Source organism: Limanda limanda, chromosome 16 (genome assembly GCF_963576545.1).
Source record: "Limanda limanda chromosome 16, fLimLim1.1, whole genome shotgun sequence".
Lineage (NCBI taxonomy): Eukaryota > Metazoa > Chordata > Actinopteri > Pleuronectiformes > Pleuronectidae > Limanda > Limanda limanda.
Window position 1 is genome coordinate 13,296,838 of NC_083651.1, and position 23,658 is coordinate 13,320,495.

General features: G+C 42.2%; 3 protein-coding genes and 1 long non-coding RNA gene across 6 annotated transcripts in view; 2 read left to right on the top strand and 2 right to left on the bottom strand.

The window, feature by feature from the left end:
- The window catches only part of sytl5 (synaptotagmin-like 5), a 42,192-nt gene extending 39,221 nt beyond the window's left edge, over window positions 1-2,971 (bottom strand). For all 3 annotated transcript variants that reach the window (XM_061088414.1, XM_061088415.1, XM_061088413.1), the window contains exon 1: window positions 2,885-2,971. The gene's annotated coding sequence lies outside the window, so the exon portion shown is untranslated. The remainder of the gene's footprint in view (window positions 1-2,884) is intronic.
- Window positions 2,972-4,755: 1,784 nt separating this feature from the next.
- LOC133021516 (dynein light chain Tctex-type 3-like) lies at window positions 4,756-7,439 on the top strand. Its single transcript, XM_061088407.1, has 5 exons — window positions 4,756-4,857; window positions 5,659-5,700; window positions 5,799-5,922; window positions 6,038-6,115; window positions 6,716-7,439. The coding sequence occupies exons 1-5, from the start codon at window positions 4,831-4,833 to the stop codon at window positions 6,784-6,786; spliced, it is 342 nt and encodes a 113-aa protein (XP_060944390.1). The 5' UTR covers window positions 4,756-4,830; the 3' UTR covers window positions 6,787-7,439.
- Window positions 7,440-7,664: 225 nt separating this feature from the next.
- xk (X-linked Kx blood group (McLeod syndrome)) lies at window positions 7,665-19,556 on the bottom strand. Its single transcript, XM_061089207.1, has 3 exons — window positions 19,257-19,556; window positions 10,966-11,228; window positions 7,665-9,685 (listed from the first exon to the last, which is right to left on the bottom strand). The coding sequence occupies exons 1-3, from the start codon at window positions 19,499-19,501 to the stop codon at window positions 8,748-8,750; spliced, it is 1,446 nt and encodes a 481-aa protein (XP_060945190.1). The 5' UTR covers window positions 19,502-19,556; the 3' UTR covers window positions 7,665-8,747.
- LOC133022177 (uncharacterized) lies at window positions 12,450-13,959 on the top strand. Its single transcript, XR_009682998.1, has 4 exons — window positions 12,450-13,087; window positions 13,309-13,404; window positions 13,524-13,617; window positions 13,709-13,959. It is a non-coding gene; the product is annotated as an uncharacterized LOC133022177 (long non-coding RNA).
- Window positions 19,557-23,658: the final 4,102 nt, after the last annotated feature.

The following is a 23,658-nucleotide window of genomic DNA, read 5'->3' on the forward strand; positions in this document are numbered from 1 at the left end:
AGCTGCAGCAAATAAAGACCTGCTACTGCACTCAGTCTGCAGCGGCCTGAAGCTGCACACGGAATCGTGCACCTGTTTATTCAAAGTGCAGGTGAAGCCAGAAAGGGGAGAATCTGTTGTTGTTTTTGTGAAGACGCACATTACTGAGATTGACAAAGTCAGAGCGCTGGTGGGCTGTTTGTTCAAAGTGTTTTCCTTCTTTGGACCCTTAACCAGACACATGCCAAGATGAAAGTTTTTTGAGATATCCAAACCAGATACACACAGACAGAGATTTCTGGATTCATTCGACAGATGAAACACTTTGGTGAGATATTTTTTTGAATGGCACGAAAAAGCCAGACTCTGACATTTGAACAAATATAGTATTTATAGTCTAGTGTTTTGGTTTTGTCGGACAGAGCATATCCGTCTGGCACCATGAGCTAAAGCCTGCAGAAATGCATAATAATGTGTGTCTGTGTGAATGTGCACACACACACACACACCTCTGCTCCGTCTTTGCAGGATCTTGGAGAAAGCAGACCTCTAATGCTGTGTGACTGCACTCCCCCGGGGCTTTCTTGTTCTGCTCCACTGGATGAGCTCTGCTGCCTGCACACAGAGAAATCAGGGAATCCCTTCATTCTCCGGCTCTACTCCTCCTCTGCTCGCCCATTTATTCTCTCCTCCTCCAGCCGCGCGTGTGTGTGTGTGTGCAGTATAAACTCAGTTATCATCAGGGAGCCATTCTCCCTCTGACAACGATAAAACAGCCTCAGCAGACGCAGCGTGTGCTTCTTAAAGCCGAGTGAAGCAATTTGGGGGAGCGTCATGACGACAAATTACTGTAGGCCGGAACAGCAATGTAAAATTGGTCAGGGCTGGTTACAAATAAACCTTAAAGAGACGGCTCACTTATGTATTACAGCCACTTGCGGGGCCTCATAATGAAACTAATTGTTATGAATGAACTCACGGGTGTTGTTTTTTACTAATTAGCACTAATTCTTTGTTTTAATTGGCCGCGGTCTGAACACAGGGACTTTGTGTTTTCTGAGTGACGTCTGCCGAGGGAAGGATCTGGATACACGTCGGCTTCTCAGGTCGATGTAAAGGAGCCACATTGACCAGCAGCTGCCACAGGGCGACAGATCTAATCACCTCTGCTGAAAGTTGATGTGACCTTTTCCCCGTCTTCACACTGCATTAGCTGCTCAAGCCGCTTCATTAAAATGTGCAGGCCTGATGCAGCAGATGAGACTAAAGCACGAGTTCGTCAACACGTTTGCAGCCGGAGATCCTGAACACGCAATAGCTATTAAATCAAGTAGTCGGTTCAAATCTTGATCTGCAAATTTCAATTATTGATCAGTTAGAGAGAGAAAAAGCCAAACATTTCTCAGTTTAATCTCGATTAGAAGGACTTGCTGCTTTTGCTTTAAGGGATTAGAGACTTATTGTTGCAGTGGTTGGACAAAACAAGCATATTCTATTTGCCATTTAGTGATCAATCAATAATGAGTCATATTGATTTGCTGCATCCCTAAATTGATTGAAAAGAAACCAAGGCAACTCCAACAACCCAATTATAATGTGCATTCTGTCGGCATCATGTTATTCAGAAAACCAGACCCACACCTTATTGGGGCAGGACTTTAAATCCTGCTGATTTTTTTCATATGCACTGAAAGTGAGGGGGAATCAAACACCAGCTAATCTGAGGCGAAACTTCACCACTGGATTGATATGAGGTCAGAATGTGGACCTGAATGCCTCATCAGTCCTGGAGCACCCACTGACCATGATGACAGGAACCAGCAGCTTATCATGTAAACCCAGCTGATGTAGAACAATGAATCGTGAACATTACAATGTCCACTTTTCAACGAGAGATTCAACTTTATGCTCATTTTGGACACTGCAGTTTTTAAATGTGTCGCTTTCAATACAGATGTGTTTCTATCCTTTTTTTTTACCCCGTTAATAATCAATGAGCGTTAAACTAAATAACAGAAAACTCTCTCCTCTGTATCTGAGTGCTCTGCTGTGTTTCTGTCACATTTCACCGTCTCCATCATCCCTGAGGAGCTGTGGGCTGCTCTGGTGATTCCACATTAAACTAAAGTAACATGGACAAGGTCATTATCAAATATCAACTATGAGGCACAAACATATTGTAGGAACATCAGAGCGATTAAAACGTTTCCGAGAGAGGAAATCTTTTCACCAAACCAGGAGATAACATCATCCACACATCCTGTCTGTTCAAACTGCTGCCCTGCTTCTTCATGTTATCAATCAATCAAATTGTATTTGTATAGCCCATATTCACAAATCACAATTTGTCTCATAGGGCTTTAACATGGTGTGACATCTTCTGTCCTTAACCCGCAGCAAGAGTAAGGACAAACGTAGTAAATACGTAATAAACCTCAGAGAGTGAGGGATCCCTCTCCCAGGACGGACAGAAGTGCAATAGATGTCAAATGTTACATGGCAGGTGTCACATATTTCCACCTGAAGTTGATTTGTTTCCGCAGACTATAGAATTGACCTGAGTTGACTGCAGGTGAGAACCCGGCGTCGAGACCACGAACCAGGAGAAGCAGCTTCTTCTTCTTCTTCTTCTTCTTTTGCTGCATTGCACCTGCACACACGCGCCTAACTTTGGCCGGTGGAGTGTCTCTGTCTGGTCCCACCGACATGAAGGCTCCGAGGGTCGTGACGGTGGACACGCCGCCCCTTCCCTCCCACCCCCCACACAAGATCATTAAAACAAGGCAAATAAAGCCCCGTTCACCGGGAACAAGCGGAAGCGGCGGACCGTGTGTGTGCCATATGCCAGAGGAAGGCTCGGCGGGGCTCGGTGTCCCGGACCCGGGGAGCTGCGGCGGGGTCTTACCTGTGGGCTGCGGGGCTGGAGGAGGGGGGGCACGGCGGGCAGGAGAGAAGCTGGTGTCCGGGGATCAGAGCCCGAGCGTCGGCGTGTCGGTGCAGCGAGCACCGTCTGAAGACAGGGGACCACGGCCAGGGTGTTCCCGACCGGAGGGGGCGTGGCGTGCGCGTGCATGCGTGTGTGCGTGTGTGAGTGTAAGTGTGAATGTACTTGTACAGATATCTTTGTGAGGACCACTTCGTGCCTACAACCTGCAGAGTGAGGACATTTTGGGAATGTGAGGACATTTTGGCCGGTCCTCACTTTCGGTGGGTGTTTGAGGGTCGAGACTTGGTTTAAGGCTCAGAGTTAGGGTTAGGTTAAGGTTAGGCATTTAGTTTGGATGGTTAAGTTTTGGGTAAGGGGCTAGGACATGTATTGTGTCAATAAATGTCCTCACTAAGATAGATGTACAAATGTATGTGTGTGTGTCTCTTCAGGTATTCCCCATGTTGCAGGGACCTAAATCGGTTTAAAAAGTCACATTATGGAGACTTTTATTCCTCATGTCCTCATGGTGTCAATTAGTTAGGTTTGGGTTTACATTAGATTTCAGTTAAGGTTAAGTTAATTTTAGGTTTAATTTAAGGTTCAGGTTGGGATGTCCTCACTAAACTTGAAGTTTCTGTTTTAATAAACATCAATGTCCAGTTAAAAGGGGATTCCGTCCAAAGTCATCTCCCTGTTCTGCAGTGCTGGACTCTATATGTTCTGGGGAACTCCCTGCTGTCTCTGCTGGTAGATTATGTATTATGGATTTCCCCTTTTCCCTCTATGAGCTCCTCTGGGAGTCTGTGTCTCTGCTGCAGAATTACATCTTATGTAATAGTAGTAGATTTAGCTGGGGGAAGGAAACAGGACAGATATGATGAGGAGAAACCCCCACAAATGAATACATGAATATTAAAATAAGACAACATTATACCTGATCATTACAGCCTCTATATGTGTTCATAATAACCTGATTATGTATGTTTTTGTCGTTCTGACCCTATGTACTGAGCTTTTCTTTTATAGTGCCGCTCAGTAATTTATATCTATGCCCCTGTTTGATGTATGTTGCTCTCTGTGGGCTATTCCATGATTCTGTGTTGCATGTTAATGAGCATAATGATGCCCTCACACTATCTCTTTGCCAACATTAATATTCCCCTTTCTGCTCTGCTCTGTGCTTTTTCAATTCCATGCCTCTTTATATTGTGACTCTGTAACAACTGTCCAGGAACAACAGATACAGCACAACAGTAAAATGTTGTACTGTCCCTGATGGATAAAGCACTAAAGTAAATCTAGTCATGACCATCACTTCATTACAGGAACACAACCCACACAAAGAATACATGTGAGGTTATATTTCACATGTTTAACATACGTAGAGATTTCACATGTAGGGATTCACAGAAATGGTTCTCAGATATGTCATGTGTCCTCCCATGGTCCAAGACATGCAGCATCTAGTTAACTGGACTCCAAATTGACAGTAGGTGGGAAATTGAGTGTGAAAGGTTGTCTCCTGGGATGTAACCTGGGATTGGCTCCAGCGTCCCTATAATATTTCACATTTGAGAACAATATTTTTTTATGTGAGGAAATAGATATTTATCCATATAAAAAATCTACACATTCAACTACCTGATTTATATGAAACAGGTTTAGGTCAGTTGAACTAACTACAAAATGTAAATGCCGCTTCTATATTTATTAATATCCAATCATATAATGTGACAGTAACAATTGTGGTGCAGTATGCGGACTCAGCCACACGGGGGCAACATTACACCCCAGTGATCTGCTTTAGGAGGAGCGGACGCCTCTTTATCTGTCCTCGTCGACTCTAATCCACCGGAAGTGCTAAGCGACAACAATCTGAACAACAGACAGGGAAGCAGACGTTTGTGTCTGTGGTGGAAACGATGGAGGAATTTAACTCTGGAGATGAGGTGAAACTATTCTTTACTATTTCTCACTTTACGTGGCCTCAAAGCTGCCGCTGTCATTTACTGTCGAGGCGCTTTGGAGCTGCTTAGCTTGTGTTAGCTTTAGCAGCTATGGCTGCAGATAACGGTGTTTAAGGCTGGGTGGGGTCAGATCATTCATATTTATACTAGTAGCACTATATTCTATAAATAAGCACGTTTATTTTACAGTTTTCATACAGATTTATCATTTGTGTTTCGTTTACCTATTTAAATCTTTTATTTGGCTTGAGACATGTTTTAAACTCTGATTTTTAATCTTTTCTTTTTCTTTTTTCACATTGTTGTTTTTAATGTCCCTGTTATTCAGCACCTTGAATCTACCTCTGCGTATGGAAGGTGCTTCAAAAATACAGCTACACTAAATCTTATTCCACAATCACAGAATATATAGTAACTTCTGTTGTCAAATATATGTTGGAGTAAAAACCACAAATGTGGTCAAATTTATATAATAATTATAAGTGTTTGAATATGATGTTAGTGTAGTTTTTATGTAAACATCCTGATGTGTATTGTAGGAGAAAAAATGCCTTGTTGCAGAAAGCTCTTTGCATAAGTTTATTTTATTTTATGTTACTGTCAGTAATTGATTGAGGAAGCTGTAACTTTAAAGCACAGAATTCCCTCTTGTGTTTCCTCTTATCAGCTTTATGTTAAAATTAAGCTTTTTAAAATGTAAAGTCATCAAACTCTTTCTGCTTAAAATGACTTTCTGCAAAAACTCAAATAGACTCACACCGATGTATTTCAATCATCTTGCAGGTTGTGTTCAATCCCGATGAGGCCACTGTCTCAGTTAAAGAGGTGAGTTGTAATCCCTGGAATCATCAGTAAACTGTATTTCAGTGTAAATCTGCTTGTTGGTGTGATGATGGTGTTTGTCTTCTGTGGTTTGGTCTCAGTGTATTGAAGGTGTCCTCGGAGGGACAGATTATAATCAGAATCAAGTGAACCAGTGGACGGCCGGTATAGTGGAGCACTCACTGACACACCTGGTGAAACAGGGACGCTCGTTCAAATACATAGGTGAGCCAACCACATGCAGCCATCACGTACGGTAACATGAGATGCTAACACATGACGGATCTCATGTTGTGTATGGAGGTAAATGTGTGACTGATATTGATCTCTTTTTTTGCAGTAAACTGTACCATCATGCAGAAGAGCGGTGCTGGACTCCACACGGCCAACTCCTGCTTCTGGGACACTGCCACTGACGGTGAGACACAACCTACAATCAGAGCTGGTATCACATGAAATCGTTTAATACCAGTAACTATAGTTTACAAAAAACATCTTGGAAAACTTAGTACCTGAATATACATATATCTTATTATCATATCTTATTTCAGAAATAGAAAATTTTTGATACAAAACCCCTTTTTGTTTATTTAGAATTTAGAAAATCACAATTGTCTTAAACACAGGCACCTTCAAATTATTTAAATATTTATATTACATTTAAAACTTAACGTCATTTATTTGATTGAAGTTGGGTTGAACAAGATCAGGCCTCTGATCAGGAATTCAGTGCCATTGACTACAAAGTGTGGTCATCCTCATTAAAAAATAAATATTTTGTTTTGTAAATTCTCTCGTTCATAAGGTAGGACTGGAATATGAAATTCTGCAAAAAAATTTCCACGAATAAACATTTATAGGGTGCCATATCGTATATCATTTTATTAAAAATTACCCGATCAGTGTTTTCTGCTCCAATATCTGTGTTTGAGTGATTCTGTTCAAATCATTCATGGGATAATATAACTTAGAAATTTCTCTTTGACTTCATTTTTTATGTTCTCGTGCTGTTTTTCAGGAAACTGCACAGTGAGGTGGGAGAATCGCACCATGTACTGTGTGGTCAGTGTGTTTGCTGTGGCGCTGTGATCGCGGCACAGAGCTTTGTCCTGCTCTTTCCTCTCGTACAGTCACACGGTGACCAAGAAGCAAGGAAGATCCTCAGGTGGACGTCAACGTACAAGTGGCTTGTTTCTTCCCACAGGCAGGAAATGCATAACGTCAAAATAACAGTTGTGGTTTGTGAGACTAGTCAGCATTTGGCGGATTCGTCTACGAGAATAAGTTGCAAAGTCGTAGTCAGTGTTAGCCTTGTGGTTTTGTTTTAACACTAAATATTGTCCCAATACTCTTTCCTTAAATGTAGAAACTTGATTTGTCCTTATCCTTCATTACATTCCCAAACCGACAGGACTGAACAGTTGCTAGAGAAAAGTTTCCCATTTATTAAGATGAGAAGTTTTGATTGATACTGAATTACTTATGTAAAGTGTTTATGCCCGTCTGCATTTGTCTTCTTGATATTTATATTGGTCTGTAGCTGTGCAGGTAGGAGGGAGTTTATTCAAAGGGTGGAGACGTTTAAATGATCCGTCCCAAAAAACCAAGGCACTTTTCCAAGATGTTTTCCCTCAGAAATTGAAATGTTTATCTGTATGTTGAGTTTATTGAAGCTGTTTGTCAATTAACCAAGAACTGACCATGAACTGTGGATTCATTAAATGTATTCAGACAAACACAAACTGTTGCTATTATTCTTTTCCATCTTTCTTAAGCAGACACTAAATATTTTGGAGAGGGGATATTTTTTGTAACGTGCAGTTTGGGCATTTGTCCACTAGAGATCAGCATAGGATAATATAGAGTGAGCTCGTCTCATCCAAGAAGAAAACCGTGCACACAACTTTCACATATAAATATATAAATTTATTAGATTTTTTTTTCTTTTCTTTTTGAAATATCATCTTTGAAATGCCTTGTATCTTGTTAATGTATCAGAATGTGTTTCACAAGTTATTTATCTTTTTGGCTTATTCGTCTTATTTGTACAAATGTCAGGAGCATTCATGTGATTGGCGAGGTCGTCAGTCCTCTGCAGATACGATGCAAAAAGGAACGCCAGGTCAAACAACACCGACATTCCCTCACACACAATTATACATTAAGGTGGAAAAAAAGAAAATATACTTTGTTACAGATTTGTGCACTCAGTGTAAATGTGGTAACTGACGACAGACACACAGAAGCAACTATAGCATTTTACATCACAACAGCATTTGCTGCTCAGCGTTTGAATCAAAGCCACTTAAATCCTTTTTTTTTGTAAACGTGCAAGAAACATTACACTTAGATGTGCGTGCATTCACAGTCACATGTTATGTGAATAAACGGCCTCTTTAAATCGGCAAAATGTGGAGATTCTTGTCTCAGTGACAAGCACAAATACAGAGGAAGCAGCACGTGTTTCTGATAAAGCTCTTATCAAGGAGTAAAAAAGCTGATTGCTTGCAGCCGCAAAAACGACCAGGAGGTCCAGAGAGAGATATACAACTGTTGAAAACAGAGCTCCCCCCCCCCCGGGAGAACAATGCACCTCATCAGAGGCTCCAAACATGCACACCTCCATGCCAAAGACATATTAAATACAATCTATTCAAATGCATGGCTCCGTGTGATCAGTAATGCAGCATATATAGTTTCCAAACCTAGGGGAAAACAATGGCATCCATGGGTTTGTATTTGTAACAGGCTGCAGGATCACCGGTCAGGATGTTGCCTGATGAGATGGCCGAGCACCACCTCCGTATTGTTTTCAAACAAATTAACACTCAGCATGTTTGCAGCCAGGACAGATCTCAAGTTAAGGACACGTTGCGTTCATGTAACAGACGATGATAGAAAACACAGTTGGGATGTGTGAGATTAAGTTTGAAGGATTTAAAATGTAAACTCAACTCACAGGCGGATCCATGTGGCACTTAAAAGGTAGCTGAGGGAATGATAACTGTCAGAGTGGACGCTCTGAATGGCACCGTACACATTGTGAGGCTCTAAGCATTGCAGGTGAGAGTGTGGCTGATGTCGCCATTGATCCCGCCTCCTACATTACTGCCCGTTTCATTGGGAATGTCATAGACTGTGTCGTCGAGCATGTCATAGGTGGTGTCGTTGGGGGCGTCGCCTGTTGGCTCACTGGCCGAGTCGTGGGCTCCGTCATCACCCGGCTCTTGGCACGTGGAGGCCCCCGGCGGCTCCAAGACGGCCTTTCCCATCGGCCTGTTCTGCGGTGAAGTGGAGTCGCACATGAGACACAGAAGCGTTGAGCAGTCCCACAGGCCCTGGGACATGTTGGAGGAGAAGAGCCTCCGACACGGATGACAGAGCTGGTAGAAGACCAGCATGAAGAAGATGGCCATGGCGTAGGCGACCAGCAGCTGCAGCACCAGCAGGGGCGCGCAGATGAACTTGTAGAAGTCTGTTTTGTAGACGTACCACAGCAGAAGGAGCGAGGCGTTCTCCACAAAACGCAGCATGTAGTACACGGCCATGCGATACCAGTTCTGGGACTTGTTGATGAGGTCTGGGTCGTTGAGTTTCACCTGCACGGCCGACCAGCAGAACATGTTGATGCCGGCGTAGAGGAAGGTGAGCATGCAAAGCACGATGGTGGTTCCCACCCTGGTCAGAGTCTTTTCTATATTCTCTGGGAACGGCGAGTGACTCTGCCAGAACAGGATCCAGGGGTAGAAGAAGAAAACAAGGAAGTTGAGCATAACCACGGGCAGAACCCAGAGCTGCAGCACGGAGCTGAACAGCACCAGCACCACCACACGGGTGGCGATCTCGAAGCTCCTCCACATGAAGATGCACAGATACGCCATGGGCCGGATGTCCACTTCATAGTCGTCATATTTGATCTTAATGGCCAAGATGTTGCAGCGCAGTGCTCCGTACACAATGGACAGGAGGGAGATCACCATCAGTGTGCCTGACAAAGACAAACAGAAATACGAGGACAACATCAATTAAAGAAAATAAACACATTTTCAAGTATTTTCCAGAAGTGAAAGTTGAGTTTCTTTCTATGCAAGAAAGAAAATTGTTCGGCACCTTTTAAAGAGTCTTTACCCACATACATGTTATATAGAGAATAAAGCTCCCGAGAAGATATACAGTATGAAAATAACACATCTTTAGTGATAGTGACCTAAAACAGAACTAAAAACAGTCTTAGTCTAAGTTAAAAAATAGAGTTTCACTATTTATACACACAAACACAACAGAAATTCAACTATGATAGAAAGCGTTTCCACGTAAGGAAAATGTTTTGTGTTTTTGATTTTCACAAAATCTGGTTCTCCTGTCTTTATTCAAAAATCCCTCAGGAAGAAATGTTGTAGTTAACATACTGTAACTTCGGATGAGCTGTAGCTGAAGCCTCATTCTATCATCAGACAAACTCTGGCTGAGGATAAATAGATTTCATCACGTCCACTGAAAGCACACAATGAAGGAATTTTCTAGAGTGAATGGTAGGAGGGGTTACAGCCACCAACAATGTTTTAAATGCCAGTAGTCGGTCACAAGGGCGTCTGTCAATCAAAACAATAGATAACAGTTTGGTGACGGTTTCCAGGTTGTTTTTGTGATCTCCTCCACTAATTATAATTAACAGACTTTGGCAGACACAAAGCTGACACATGTGGAAAGAGAATATGATGTCACTGACAGGCGAAACTGAGTCCTACCTTGATTCAATTAACAGATTTCTCAGGGTTTGAACATTTCTGGAGGCATTTGAGTTGAGTTAAACTACACATCTCAACTCGTCTTATCGGTTTAATGCAGAAAAGTCACACATTAAACCTTTAGAGTACATATGGAACCCTGACTGGTTCTAAGACAGACGTTGCAAATTGTGAATCTACCCTTCAAGGCCCTGAAGCCTTCGTTCATCACTTCCTGGTCGTTAAATCGGTGGGCGTGAAATAGAAGTGTCAGAGCTGCTGCTGCAGAGAACATTAAACTGGCCCACTGTATTTATAACCTCGTGTGTTTGGTCCTAATGCAGAGAACAGATGTTGTTTGATCCCTTGAGTTAATCTCAGTGACAGAAACACTGGCAAACACACGCACTCACACGGACTGACCCCTGATCTGCATCAATCTGATGAGAGAATCCCCAATATCAGATACAGGACACAGCATTGATTAGGACGAACTGAAGCTAAATCAAAGAGTCCAGAGTCTCTCCCCTCCCCCCCTCACCTCTACCGATGGACACCCCCTGCTGCAGGACGCAGATGTATAGCTGCAGGGTGAGCTGGGGCGCCGATCCCAGGAAGGCCTGGATAACAGAGGTGCGGGCGAAGGCTGCTCGGTGCGTGAACAGTTTCCCCTCCGCCTGCCCCACCTGCCGCTCCACCTCCTCAGACTGACCCCCCCGGGGGATCTGCTTCTTCCTGGTGATGCTGACATACGGCTCCTCCACTCGGCCCACGCTGCCATAGATACAGAACGCCTCCAGACACCTGCAGTGCAACATCACAACAGAGAGCATGAGGAGCTGCAGAGGAACTCACTGAAGGGCTGCAAACACATTACAGAAACAAAATGATTTAATATCACATTCAAACATCAACATCAATGACAGAGTGAACATGATGATGTTTAGGGGCCTGTAGTTTAGTTTGGTTTGTTTAGAACGTTTTTCAAAAGGTGAAATCGTACCATGAAGTCAGATTAGTGTGTTATCTAGATCACCCTGGGAACCAATGCTGCACCACTAACAAACCACGACTAAATCTGAATGGCACATGGACTGTATGTGCCATTCAGATTTTATTTATTTGAATCAACTGCACCAAATTGTACACACTCATTGCCAAAATATTGAAATCTGAAAATGTGGTAAACACCCTAACTCACAATTTTTTAAGAAAATGTAAAAAAAAAATCCTGGATCCGCCTTCTGATCCAGATCTGCACCAAAAAGGTTCCACTGCATGAAAAGAAGCGTTTGTGTCAATCTGTGTCGCAGAGAAGTGTTGGCACATCCTTCGGTTAACGACTTTCACACGTATCTGCAGGCAGCAAAGGAAACGCTCAGGGTTCCTGCAGTTGTCAAGCCTGTGAGCTGTTGAGATTTGACCCCCCCTGCTCCAACTCCTAGAGGACGCTTTCACATGCAAATGACAATGCTCTGAGCTTCACAAATGCAAATCAGTTTCCCTGAGAGCAGATAACACCAATGTGTTAGAGGCACCAACAAACTATCTGGCTGAGTAAACCAGGCTTAAAATAAATATTAAACCTGAAATTTTAAATTGTTCTTAAGTAAGTAAGTGTGCTATAATGAATTATATTGTATACCACGAACAAAGGTCAATGCAGTCAAAAGAAATGAAACAATGCACTTTATTTCAAATTTTTATTGTCATCCAAAACAATCCTAAATCTCAACAACTGTATAGAGTGGCATGATTACAGTCACTTTTTCAATTGTGCTGGTTAAATGCACAGAGGAAGTGTAAACCACACCTCTACCAGCAAATAAATGATGCTGGGTATGATCATATGTGTCCTGTAAGCTCCAAACTTCTACTGGCTTTCCATAAAAATATCTGTCCTCCCAAAATACTGGCATCAAATTCACATGTCAATGGCAAACTAAGCTGTTCCATGAATTATAAATGGAACCTTTTCACCACTACTTTCAAAATTGCTATGAAACATTCATTGATTTAATGATTTATTTTTTCAGTGTAATATTTAATCCCCCATGGACTGCACAGTGACAAAACACAGCAGCCGGCTGTTTGGATACAACATACATCTCCACTCAGTTTGATTATTATTTTAAATATAAAGGAGACACAATATAGAGCTTAAATTCCTTCATAATTTGAACTTCAATTGTCTAATTGTTGTTATTAAACTTTCTCAGTATTCCATTAAAACAGTCAACACTTTTATCCAAAGCGACTTACAATAAGTGCATTCAACTATAAGGTTACGAACACAGAACAGCATGAGTGAATCATGTGTGTAAATTTACTAAACACCACAAAAAATAAACCTGGCCTCAGTCAAATACTTATCCCATGAAGTAACCGCTGCTCACGTCACCCGCTCGCGTCATCAGCTGATGGACTCGTCCAATCAGAGCCTCGTAAACGCCGTGCAGCAGCGTCGAGTGTCCCGCAGACAGGAAGCGGGTCGTGTTTAGCTTGTCCCGTACGAGTGACTCTGTCTTCGGGGTAAATAACTTGCTGAAGTCGACACGACGCTGTTCCCTGGAGGAGAAGATGAGTGCGTGTGGAGGCAGAGCCGCGGGCCCGGTGTGGACGAGTCGAGGCGGAGAAGACGGATGCACAGTCCCTGAGTTACGGTGAGCTAGAGACGCCATGCTAACCACTAAGCTAACTGGTACATCTGAAAGCATGTCCGCCACTCTTTGGGATAGCGAGAAAGTTGCTAAAATACGAATACAGCATCGAGTGCTGGAGCAGATCTAGTGCATGTGTAAATATGTATGAATTACTTAGATGTAACAGTTTGTTCTCGTTAAGTTTTTTCATCAACGTGACTTTTTTCTGTATGTTTTCACAGCCTCAGCCCCCCCCCCCACACACACACAAACAAAGAGGCGTTAGGCTGAGACGCTGAAAGTCCGGATTTAAAGTGCAGAAAATTAAGCCATTGAATGTAAGTAACTGTTTATGAATTGTTTTGGTGTTTTTTTGCTGTGGATCTTCCAACGGTGATGCAGCGCGGCTATTTCCGTTTATTAATAATAAAGTCATGTTACATGTGTTGTTTTCCAGCTGCCTGTCCATGACGTACAAAGACACACTATGAGCCGGTATGATCCGACCAGACCTTACATCAGCATTGAGGAGTTGTCGGAGAAGAAAGAGGGTAAGGTTATATTCATTAAATAATTTTCCAGTTACATGTAAAGGTGTATGTTGTCATTGAACTGTGCTAATTTTACTGAATGTGTTTACAGCTGATTGAAGCGGGACAGATGACATGGATCCATCCTTCCACAGCCAGGAGTGCACCGACCTGTGTCCCACACTTCATATAAGACTGGAAGCTACACTGGATCTCACAGCTACACACCACAGACGTCTACACACTGGAGAAGAGTCCCACAAAGAAGTCATGACCCAGAGGCTGCAGAGAAACATTTCAAGCCTCACCTGAGATTTTGTACAATATTTTTGCTGTATGTAAATAAAGCTTTCACTCCACATATACCTTGTTCACATTTGTTCCCTGTACAATATGTTCACCTATAGCATCAAGCATCACATGAATGTTTAGTTTTAATTAACTGCAGTGCTTTTGGTAAAGGCTTACTTATAAATAATAATAAATATTAATATATACATTTTTATTATAAATATTGTGTGGGAGGGGCTTACCCCACGTGCGGAATGCTGTGACCCCACGTGTGCACTGCAATGACCCATAAGGTGACCAATAGCAACACTTCTACCAGCCAATCACGAGTGACATTAGTTTCAAGGGTCTGTGGTTTCCTCCAATGGTGAGTAGAGAGAGGTTCTAGCCAGCGGCTGGACTCCGATTCATATGCTAATTAGATCACACGTCGCGATCGGTCCGCGCGGCGGCGCGAGCCCCCCCGCGGCTCTCTCCTTTGTTCTCCAAATCCCCCTTAAGGTCCGCAAACGCCGATAGACCCACCTTGTCTTCACTGGCGAACGCCGAGGTAACATCATGGAAACAGTTGGTTACAGCAGGGGATTAGGCCTGTCCGTAGAGGTTCACTGTGACAATAATACTGCTTTTCGTCTAGTGTTCATGGTAATCCATCTTGTAGTTTTTTGCGTTATCTTACTAAGCAACAGACAAACAAACAAACAAACAACAGCAGATGAAAACATAACCTCCTTGGTGAAGGTAACATGAACTACAGGGGAACCAGATCCTAAATTGTACCGATTGTTCTCTTGGGCACATCAGAGACACTAGGAAATACACTGAATGACTTTAAGAGTGGATTGGTACTTTCTCAAAACAACTCATGCTCTTGCACACACTGATAGAATTATTCTTCTACACCTTTCTAAATCAGCTCTAATGTAAGCGAACATGAAGTTTCTGACTTCGACATCCCAAACTTTTACAAATGTATTTAGGCTCAAAAGTGACAAACTTTCAGTATGAAACTCCATCTTAGGGTTCGCATGTTTGAGCTGCAGCTGAGTGAGAGGACAGACAACAGTATTGTGTTACACTTAATTTGTGTAACTCAGACTGCAAGGCCTCTTATTAGCTTTAGAGAACATTAAATTACGGTTCTGAATTATATTACGCATCCCTTTTACACTGGATTCACTTTAGAAACAGAATCTTCTCATGGCCCGTATGGAGAAGAGGAATGATTTCAACACTCTACAGGTAAACATGAATAAGGGAAAACTGTTCAAAGACTGATCGGAAAACATATCTGTTGTTGGAGGAGAGCAGATTTTCCTCAAGCACTTAGAAAACCTTCAGTACAGCTTCAGCCCAAAGATTGTCATACACCCCATAAACACTCAGGTTTATTTTTAATGATGAGTTACATAAGATGTGGAAAAATCTGGTCTCAAATTGATTATTATGGGTCTCTGTTATTATGAATAGCAGAAGATCTGTCGGAGACAGTGCGTCACAGTCGTCAGCTGCTGAGATGCTTAAATGCAGATGTGGGCAAAGAGCCAGAGGTCGAAGCGGCGCCGAGTCGATAAAGAAGCACTTCAAACCAGCCAGGCAGGAGGTTTTAATTCACAGTGGAACTGAGGGTCGAACTGATTATCACCGGAGTCACACGCACACTAAACGTAAAAAAAAAAAGTCTCATTCAAGGATGAAGTGATAAATATCAGTCCCACACTCGGAGAGTTCAGTAAGTTTTAAGTGAACATGCTTATGTTTTTCCTGGTTTTTGAAAACGGACAGAGTTTAATCAAATTAAATAATCTTCACTCCCAGAATCAATATTTTTTCATGCAATAAATTAGATTATTACTAGAAGTCACACAAAGTGAAAAAAACACAAATTATCTTATTTTACGGCTTGTTTTAGTGTTTTGGGATCAGCAGCTTCAATGTTTTGGTTCAGTCTCACTTATTTTAAAGTGCAGCAGCTGTTTTCAGAGACAAAGGTCTGAAAACTGACTGAACACGACGTCGGTTAGCGACAAACTGATGAACACAGTGAAGCATTTTGCAGCTGAGGAGCCGGATTTTTCTCTCAGTACCAAAATCCGAGCAGTTGTACGTGTAAACAATTGTTACCTCCACCCGAAGGATACGTTTTCACCCGGGTCTGTTTGTCGTTTTATTTGTTTGCAGGATTACACAAAAACTACAGAACTAATTTCCAACGAACATGGTGGAGGGTTGAGGCCTGGGCCTGACAAGTACCAATTACATTTGGATGCAGATTAAGAGGCAGGCAGATCCCCATTCGTTTTCCACTTTCTTTACTATGTTTTATGACAAATAAATAATTAACATTATCCGACCACTTCCCTTTTTCTATTATATATCTACTATCAAAATTAGACTTTTCGGCCATTGTAGAAGAAAGAGTGCCGTTCTTGTTTGCTACAAAGTTTTCTTTATCGCATTAAAAGGGGGGGGTCAGTTTCATGTGTAAAGCTTGTTGCTGTTGCCCACAAATAACCAAAATAATTTGGTTTGTGTCGATTGTAAGATATTTTAATGAACATTAAAATAATCTTTGAATTGTTTTTGCTTTGTTTGTTTTCCCCTCCAGAAAATTCCAAAGATTACTTAGAAATAAATAATTCTCAAATATCCAAAATCTCTGAATATGTTCATGTCTGAAGTTGAACTGCTGGTGTCTGACTACAAAGAGAAATCATCAACCAAACTGTTTTTGTGTATGCCGGAATGGATTTCAACTTTACACCCCTCTTACATAAAAAACAAGTTGCTATGGCACAAAATCAGCTGGTACATTCACGTCTTCAACCACGAAGCTCAAACCTCCAGAAGAGGTAACATTAGGTGAAACACATCTTTCAGCTGAGGACAAATTCGAATGGTTTAAAGCTGCAGGAAAACATTTAATGATTTTTTGTGAAGCTGTTCCCCAGACAAAAACACTCAACAGGCAAATTAAACTGCACTTGTGTTCATGAGCGCGGCTGGGAAGCATTAAGAGTTGCTGATTAAACAGGAGGAAAATAAAACCAAATAAATGGAAGTTTTCAACCCAACAAGGTACAGTGTCATTCCTGCTTTGACACAAGACAAAAATAACTCATGTCTGAGATATTAGGCCTGTTGTTTTGGGCGGATGATACCGATGAGAGGAAGTGCGGACATTCCCCTCTGTGGCTGTGCTGTCAGAGATAAGGAGCCACCGGTGACATGTGCTATTCTCGGTTGTGCTCTTCACCGAGGGAAGATGTGGAGGTCCGAGGAGTAATCGCTCCAATGCACACTCGAGGGGGAAATGGAGGGGAGGCGGGGTCACGTCCACAGAGGCCACAGCTGGGGAATCAGCATGTGCTGTGTGAGACGTCCACTCTACTGGACGCCCAAAGGAAATACTGTTTATATAAAACAAAACAAAGGCTACGTGGAATGTTTATAGCTGATGCGTGTATGGCTGCAACTAACAATTCTTTTCATTATCAAGATTGACCTGATGGTTGTCATCTTGATTAATAAAATCATAACTGTTATTTGTCTGCAGACTGCTCAACACAATTTGCTGAGACCCAAACCGACGTCTCCAAGTTGTTGTTTTTTGTTTCCAAACCCCAGAGACGCTGAATCCACAATGATATAAAACACAGAGAAAAGCAGCGCACTTTAAACATTTGACGTGTTGGAACCAGATAAAATGGTTAATAGACCATATACTTTAAAAAACTGACTTTAATAATTATTCAGATATCAATACAACAAACTGTTATATGGAGCGATGCAGTAAGATTTCATTCAATTATCACTTTGTGACCTCATGTATACAGAAGTTGTTCAGAATATTACTTTAAAACAGTTAAAGCTTTGGATAAATGCACCGGTAGAGATAAAATCCTGTGAGTAAAAGCTCAGAAGATATGGGAAGATAATAATTCCTCCTCTGATTTCTTTTTTACTTTAGTTTTAACCACATACAAATTGACAAAGTGCCTGTTTTCCTCTCACTTATACATATTATCATTCCTGTTGTGTGTGTTCTTTAGATTGATCAGTTTACTGACCTCCTGACAAAACATATTGCAACTTGCTACCACACCACAAACACTTACAAACCAAAGAAAAACATTAGTGGATTATCATCAGATTGTTTTGATTACTTGTGTGTAAATCTCCTCACTGGTTATTTCAACTGTAACGATGTGTTTCCATTAGAGCCCCAATGAACAATTATTCGAATGATTGATTAGTCTGTTTTCTCAATGATTCCATTGATTATCTTAATTAAATGCAAAGTTAATGTCTTCAAGAAGCTTCTAAGACCAACTAACCACAGCAGAGATTCAGTTTACTATAACGTGAGACAAGAAAAGCAGCAAATCCTCAATTTTGACACACTAAAATAATCAAATAGTTATCTTTAATTTGACTAATTAAAATAATTTGATCATTTGAATAGTTGCTGATTGCTGTGCTTTCAAATCCAAGCCATGAATTTCTTAATGGGCCAACAGTTTCGACTCTAGTTTCCATATTCCAGGGGATGACTGTGTTCCCATGGGATTCCTGTGGTCAGATCTCCAGCTGGCTGTTTGTTGGAATCAGTGTGGACAGCAGGATTAGGCTCTGATTCCTTTAGCAGAGGCAGATGTTCCAGCCAGACCAGTTCAGAGCTTACCCAGGGAAAGACCAGGCCTATTAGGGCCTCTGCTCTGCTTGTGTGCAGATGTTTAAAAGGTCCCTGCGCAGCAGCCACACTCATGTATGTGTGTCAGCCGCTGGATGTGCTCCAGCCGTCATGCCGAGTGATTTCATGAATAAATCAGCCCCAGCTCGGGCCTGTGAGATCACTACGAAGATGATCAAACAGTGAGATGGAGGAGATCCCGCAGAGAGAGAGAGAGAGCTCTGACTGTGGGGGCTGAGCAGACTGTATGTGGAGCATATCAATGGGGAGTGGGTTGCATTGATCAGGGTTTTATTTCCGATGCCACAGATAGGCTTGCATTGTCCCGGTCGGTGTGCAGCCATTCGGGGGGGGGGGGGGGGGCGATAAGGCCTGAGAACAAATGAAAACAACAGCATGTGGGCAACGCGTCGATCCCAGCGGCAGTAAGCAGCTTATGTTTGGCCGGAGACATGTTTATAACGCGAGAAAGAAACCGTCCGTGGAGTCGACACCTGTGCGTAATGACGCTGGTTCCATGGACGGTGCAGAGTAGATGAAGAACGCTGTGGTTCTCTCTCTCTCTCTCTCTCTCTCTCTCTCTCTGTGTGTGTGTGTGTGTGTGTGTCTGTGTGTGTAGGGGGGGGGGGGGGACACACACACACACACACACACAAGTAAACAAGTCCCCACTGACCTGACGATGGGTCCGAACTGCAGGATGTGCAGCAGCAGGATGAGCGGTCGGTCCCGGCCCAGGTCCCGGTGGATGAAGGTGAGGGTGAGCTGCACCAGCACGGACGGCACCAGCGTGAAGAGGAGCGTGAGCCCCTGCCAGATCTGGTCCCCGGCGGAGCGGTACGTGGAGCTCAGGTACAGAGCCGCCGTGGTCTCGGCCGTGAACAGGGACACCGACACAAAGATGGAGCTGGGGAGGCGCATCCTCGCTCACTCCGCCATCTGGGGAAGGCGGCGCGCTGCTCGGCCCGGGGCTCGGTCATCCATCCCGCAGCAGCAGCCACAGCTCTCCGGGTCTCTGGCCACACTGGACGTCGGGGAGTGGGGGGGCACGAGCCGCCGCAGCAGCAGCAGGAGGGAGGCTGGATGTGTTCACAGCCAGGTGTCGTCCCGGCGAGGGACTGCAGGGGGCGACAAAGGCGCCGCGCTCTCCTGCGAGCGGCAGTTATAATTCATTTTTATAGAGTTTTTAATAATGAGGAAATAATAATAATTATTACTATTTATTGATATGAAATACATATAATGTATCGTAATATAATGATATCAGTTATAGATTTTTATTTATTTTGTTTGTTTGGTGTTTTTTCCTCTATTCTGTCCCTCACATGTCACTGTTGTATGTGATATTATGAAAACAAAGATGAAGTTGAACATAAGACTTGTAGCTGTTGATACAATACAACATAACAAGCTATATAAATGAAGCAATAAACTGGAAAACACTAAGATTGAGATATCTTTTTCTTTAATGGTCCTGGTTTTTCTCCAATTACAACAATAACAACTGCCCTCTACAGGCTTATGGGACAGTTATGGATATTTCCATCCAGAGGTTCTCAGGTTCTACTATTATACATATGCTGAGCTTTGATATTCTCAAACATCCGTCAACAATATGGTGCTTGGTAATTAAGGCGTTTAGAAATGTTATTTCCATCAATACATGCGGATACTGAGCCTCATAATCAATGAATGTTTTACAATTTAGAGACTCAGTTGCTTGTTGGTTTAGGTTTTTAAAATTATTCCCATTGTTTGAGCTAAATCAGTGAATGTGTAAATTAAATTGAGTCTCTTCAGCTTTGAGACGTGAACAGATGAATTATCTTCTAGGGTGGTCATTCCCAAAGTGTGGGCCGCGGCCCCCTGATGGGCCGTGAAGCCACTGCAGGTGGGCCATGAGTAGTCATCAGAAAATAAATAGATAAGAAAGTATCAGATTTGTGAGTAAGCGTTTATTACCACCTAATATTTATGATTGATTTAAAAAAATGTAATCATCACAGGTAATGAAACAAAGACACAAGATTTAAATTCTTTGCTGACCGTCACGTTAACACTTGGACGCATCCTTAGCGGAGGAATCATAGGTGAGGGAGAACTTTGTTGTGTGCTGGGTCGAGCAAGATGGAGCAGAGGAAAGCTGCTAATGACGAAGGGGAATCAGAAAGTCCAACTGAATCATTCAAAACTAAAAAGAGGACTCGCAGAAAGGACTCAGGTGAGTACCTGTCGCAGACCCAGAGGACAACCCCCCCAGCCTGTGTGTGCGTGCTGTCTGCTGAGATGCAAGCTAACAAGACCCTGGAACATATGTAAAGTGCGCCGCCGCCATTTAGAAACTAAACAGGGATAATATTTATCCAAGCCTCAAGCATCTTTTGAGAATACACCAAGAGAGCATCGGACATCCACCCCTCTCATCGGGTGAGTTACAGGTGACACAATGTCACTTTACGTGATGTGTGATTCAATATCAAATATATTGAGATAAACTGCTTGAAGTGTCAGACTAGAGGAATTCCAGTGTTAATGTCAGTTTATGGACATCTGATAGCTAGCGTTTTTGGGGGGGAGTGGGGGGGGGGCTTAAACGCCTTAAGGGTATGTGGTTACGCCTCAAATGTATTTGTCTTCTCCCGGATATTCTGGTTGTGCTCTGTTATACAAACAGTAAGAATATATTTTTAACAAAACCCTTTTTGCACTTTCTTTGCATTGGTTGCTTTGCATATTGTAATGCTTTTATGTGGACGTTATTGGATTTTCACTGCACATGCCTGCGTTCATATACAATTATTTTTGCTATTAAATGAATAATATGTATGATTCTAGTCCTGTGTGTGGATCATTTAGTTGTGATTAAAGGTGTGGGTGGGCAGCACACATTTTTCAGTTTTCGAATTGGGCCACGACATTCTTAAGTTTGGGAATTGCTGTTCAAGGGATTCAGATGAATGCAATTAAAATAAATGTATTCTTTATCAAAGGTAACACTGGAAAGGTGAATTATTTAAATATAATGGAAAGGGTGATGGATTTCTATAGCAAGTGAATAGTGAGGGAGACTTAAAGGGATCTAGTGGTGAGGATGAAAATTGCAACTAATCGAGACCACATGCCTCCCACTCTCCCTCCAAATTCATGAAGGTTTGTCCCTTTGGGGCCACCGTAGAAACATGGTGATGCAACATGGAAGATGGCCCATTAAGTTGCTCACTCTTAAAGGTTCAGTGTGTATAATTAAGTGACAACTAGTGGTGAAGTTTCACTTTGCAGCTGAACACCCCTCACCTCAGCATCCCCTTCCAAACATGGAAGAGAACCTGTAGCCTTCAGTTGTCATAAAAACTCAAAAGTGTTTGAGTTTGTCCGCTCTGGGTTACTCTAAAAATACATGGCAGCCTCCTTAGAGAGGACCCGCTCCTGATGTGAATATAAAGTATTTGATTATAAAGGGCTCATTCTAGGGTAAAGAAAACAACAATTTATACATGTAAAGGAAACTGTGGAAAACACAACCACTCTATATTTCAGTTGTTTATTTTCTAACAGACATATTTTTGTAAATAGATCTCCATAAAACAGATGCAAAATAGGTAGCTTTTGCCAACATTAGCAGAACTTGATGTAATATGTTCTTGGGCAACTTTAAAAGATTTGGACAAACAATGACGAAAGTAGTTACCAGTCAATTTTCCGGCACCATTGTCTGTTTCAGCTGTATATGTGTAGACAACCCAGTCTCATCAGCAAACGTTCAGAGGGAACGTTGGTCCACTTGGAGAAACGTTTCCATCTCACAATCTGGCCTATCAGATTGTGAGATGGGAACGTTCGGTCCGGCCATTGCTTTGCATTGGAGTGTTCTCACGTCACGTGACTCCCAAGTTCCCGTCTGCGGAAAGGAAAGATGGCGGACATTTTTCAGATTTAAATGTAATTTTGTAACTTAGTCTGGGCATAAAAATACATTCTGACACCATTTCTAGCGAGAAATGTGCTCTTTGCTTCCACAGTCTTCAGCCAGTTCATGCTTATGATCTATATTTTAATAGTTATCATGAATGTTTTTACCGTTGCTATGGTGGTTGCTAGGAACGCTGCCATGCCGAGAACCACGTCGTAGCGTGCTGTTTAATTCATCGTCCCTGCGTTGTGTCGTTCAGTGATCGTGAATATTATTCACGTTATATAAAATGAATATTTGATGGTAGATTACACCTCTAAGTCGAAGGATCTAAGAGGTCCCTGTGACTCCGTTCATATCGAGGCGGGCCCTAGTGCGGATGCACAAGCGGAACTGACGTAAACAAAGTGTATGTCAACATCCGGTCCCTTTAATACACGACGCTCCGTCATGAACATGGAGGGCTTGGAGGACGACGATGTTATCTTCCTTCCGTCAGGTCAGTAGTTTACTGTTTTTAAAGATTGTTACGATCTAGGTTCACAGACCGAGTGCTGAGACAGCAAAGGCGGAGTCCGTCGATACACGCAACGGACGTTATTCATCAGCTAATATTCCATTGTTTTGCCACAGGCTGCGGCCCGCGATGGCCTGTGTTACCTGGGATGTGAATAAATGGATGGTGGAACTAGTTCAAGATGCTTAGCTCATCATTGATTCTATTTAATTTGATTTCGTTTTCTCAAATTAAGGATGGTTTATGATTTAACTTTGATTTATGAATGCTTTAGATTAACAAGGAGTGTCTCCACAATATCAGATAAATTTGGTTTAATTTATAGTATGCTATATAACAATAATGTTTTCAAAACAAGATGTTAGGGCGTTGCAATTAATTTTATAAAACAATTGCTATGTTCTGTATTTTAATCAAGGAGGATCCAGGAGAACTGGAGAGAAAGAGAAGCCGATTGAGGCCACTACCACCATCCACATACATCGAGGAATATGAGATAGAGAAATTATCCTGCCATTAAAGAGGTAATTTTAAGTTACTTACCAGAAACACCATTTTATATAATATACCATATAGACATTTTTATTAAATCTCCTAAGTACGCTTGGTGAAATACAAGTTAATATCACACTGAAATAATCTTGATCAATC

What these genes read in the sequence shown, in the direction of transcription:
- LOC133021516 (XM_061088407.1), top strand. Translation starts at nt 4,831, where the DNA reads ATGGAGGAATTTAACTCTGGAGATGAG. An exon ending in AATTTAACTCTGGAGATGAG is followed by an intron (nt 4,858 to 5,658) that starts GTGAAACTATTC and finishes ATCATCTTGCAG; the next exon opens with GTTGTGTTCAATCCCGATGA. An exon ending in CCACTGTCTCAGTTAAAGAG is followed by an intron (nt 5,701 to 5,798) that starts GTGAGTTGTAAT and finishes GTTTGGTCTCAG; the next exon opens with TGTATTGAAGGTGTCCTCGG.
- xk (XM_061089207.1), bottom strand. Translation starts at nt 19,501, where the DNA reads ATGCGCCTCCCCAGCTCCATCTTTGTGTCGGTGTCCCTGTTCACGGCC. An exon ending in CAGTTCGGACCCATCGTCAG is followed by an intron (nt 11,229 to 19,256) that starts GTCAGTGGGGAC and finishes GTTGCACTGCAG; the next exon opens with GTGTCTGGAGGCGTTCTGTA. An exon ending in GGGGGTGTCCATCGGTAGAG is followed by an intron (nt 9,686 to 10,965) that starts GTGAGGGGGGGA and finishes TGTCTTTGTCAG; the next exon opens with GCACACTGATGGTGATCTCC.